The following is a 1,659-nucleotide window of genomic DNA, read 5'->3' on the forward strand; positions in this document are numbered from 1 at the left end:
GAAAAGAAATCTCAAAACCGACTGGTAAGACACACCATGTAAGATCAAACCCACTGTCATCAAGTCATTTGAGAATTGTAGCGACCCTGTAGCACAGGCTAGAACTGCCCCTGTGGGATTCTGAGACTGTCACTCATTATGGGAGTAGAAAGCCTCATTTCTCTCCCGAGGCTTAGCGGTTAGTGGTTTGAACTACTGACCTTGTGGTTACCAGCCCAACATGTAACCACCTTGCCAGGAGGGCTCCGACCCTACACTGAAAGGACCTCATTCACAAAGGAAAGAAAAAGAAAAAGAAACCCTGTTCTCAAATAGGGCCACATCCACAAGCCTTTGCTTTTGAGTAGCTTCTGCTTCACAGCAACCCTGCCCCAGAGGTTTCCCAAAGCAATCATCTGGCCAGAAGCAAACGGACTCATCTCCCTGTGGAGCGGCTGCAGGGCTCGCTGCAGGGCTCACTGCAGGTCTTCTAGTTAGAGCTGAGTGCTTCCACCTCTGTGCTGCTGGGGCTCCCCCGTCAGTACAGGGTGTAAGATTCACCAGGCATATTTGTGGGAGACAGTTCACTCCAGAACATGGCCTCTGCTCGCTACTTTGGGTTCCTGTCCTCCCCCCATTGTTCTCTCAAACAGCACCGGGCTTATTTCCATGAATAAATAGTTGCAAACTTAAGTTAGTGAATTTTGTGGTTTACCAGCCATCCAGGTAACCTGCTTGATCTAATGAGCCAGCCAGATAGCTAGATTTCTAACTTCCCTGAGAGTTAGCCTCCAGGACAGGCGTCCTCAAACTACTGCCCGCGGACCACATGTTGCCCGCCAAGGACATTTATCCAGCCCGTTTGCTTTTTACTTCAAAATAAGGTAAGTGCAGTGTGCATAGGAATTTGTTCATAATTTTTTTAAAAACTATAGTCTGGTCCTCCAACGGGTCTGAGGGGCAGTGAATTGGCCCCCTGTTTAAAAAGTTTGAGGACCCCTGCTCCAGGAGCTCAGGGATGAAGTACTTGGCAGATAACGCAAAGATTGGAGGGTCAAGTCCACCAGATGCTCCCCGGAAGAAAGGCTGGGTGAACTGTTTGGGGGAAAAGTAGACATGGAAACCCCCACAGAGTGGGGCTGGCTTCGGGTTGGAAATGACTCAACTGCAGCTTTTAAAAAAGTGGTTCCTGCTTTCCGCCTCCCTTTCTCGCTGTGTGTCAACAGGTAGGGCCCGTGCTTACCTGGCCCGGATCCTGGCAGCAGACAGGTGAGCCCCTAAAGATAGACGCTAAACAGCAGAACAACGCACCCACCCTTACTGACTCCACTGAAGATGGCTCTCTTTCACGTCATGGGGTCCGTTACCTGCGTGAAGTCCGCCGAGTCCGTCAGGGGCAAGGGGAGATTGGTTATCCTCAACAGAATGGGCAGTGATCCCGCACCCCCAGCCCCCAACCCTCCATCAGAGCCACCCGCAATCGGTGGAGCGCGCAAGCAAGCTCTGGCTCTCCCCGGCTCCCAGGGCCACGCACCTGGATTCACCGTGATGAATTTGCTCTCCTCGGGAAATCGATCCCCTCGGGACGCAGGCTTTTTAGACGGTGCTCCGGGCCCGCTGTGGGCGCTCCCGGCACCACGTTCCTCTGTGACTGTGGGGGGCACTTGGGTGGCGGTGGCC

The 1,659-nt window shown here is 52.9% G+C and overlaps 1 protein-coding gene across 1 annotated transcript in view; it reads right to left on the reverse strand.

The window, feature by feature from the left end:
* The window catches only part of PTPRG (protein tyrosine phosphatase receptor type G), an 808,607-nt gene that overhangs the window by 106,144 nt on the left and 700,804 nt on the right, over positions 1–1,659 (reverse strand). The window contains exon 12 of the mRNA XM_045290127.1: positions 1,514–1,658. Coding sequence (XP_045146062.1) covers positions 1,514–1,658 — 145 coding nt within the window. The remainder of the gene's footprint in view (positions 1–1,513; position 1,659) is intronic.

Source organism: Echinops telfairi, unplaced genomic scaffold (genome assembly GCF_000313985.2).
Source record: "Echinops telfairi isolate 266 unplaced genomic scaffold, ASM31398v2 ScPeMD7_31;HRSCAF=116, whole genome shotgun sequence".
NCBI classification, from domain to species: Eukaryota; Metazoa; Chordata; class Mammalia; order Afrosoricida; family Tenrecidae; genus Echinops; species Echinops telfairi.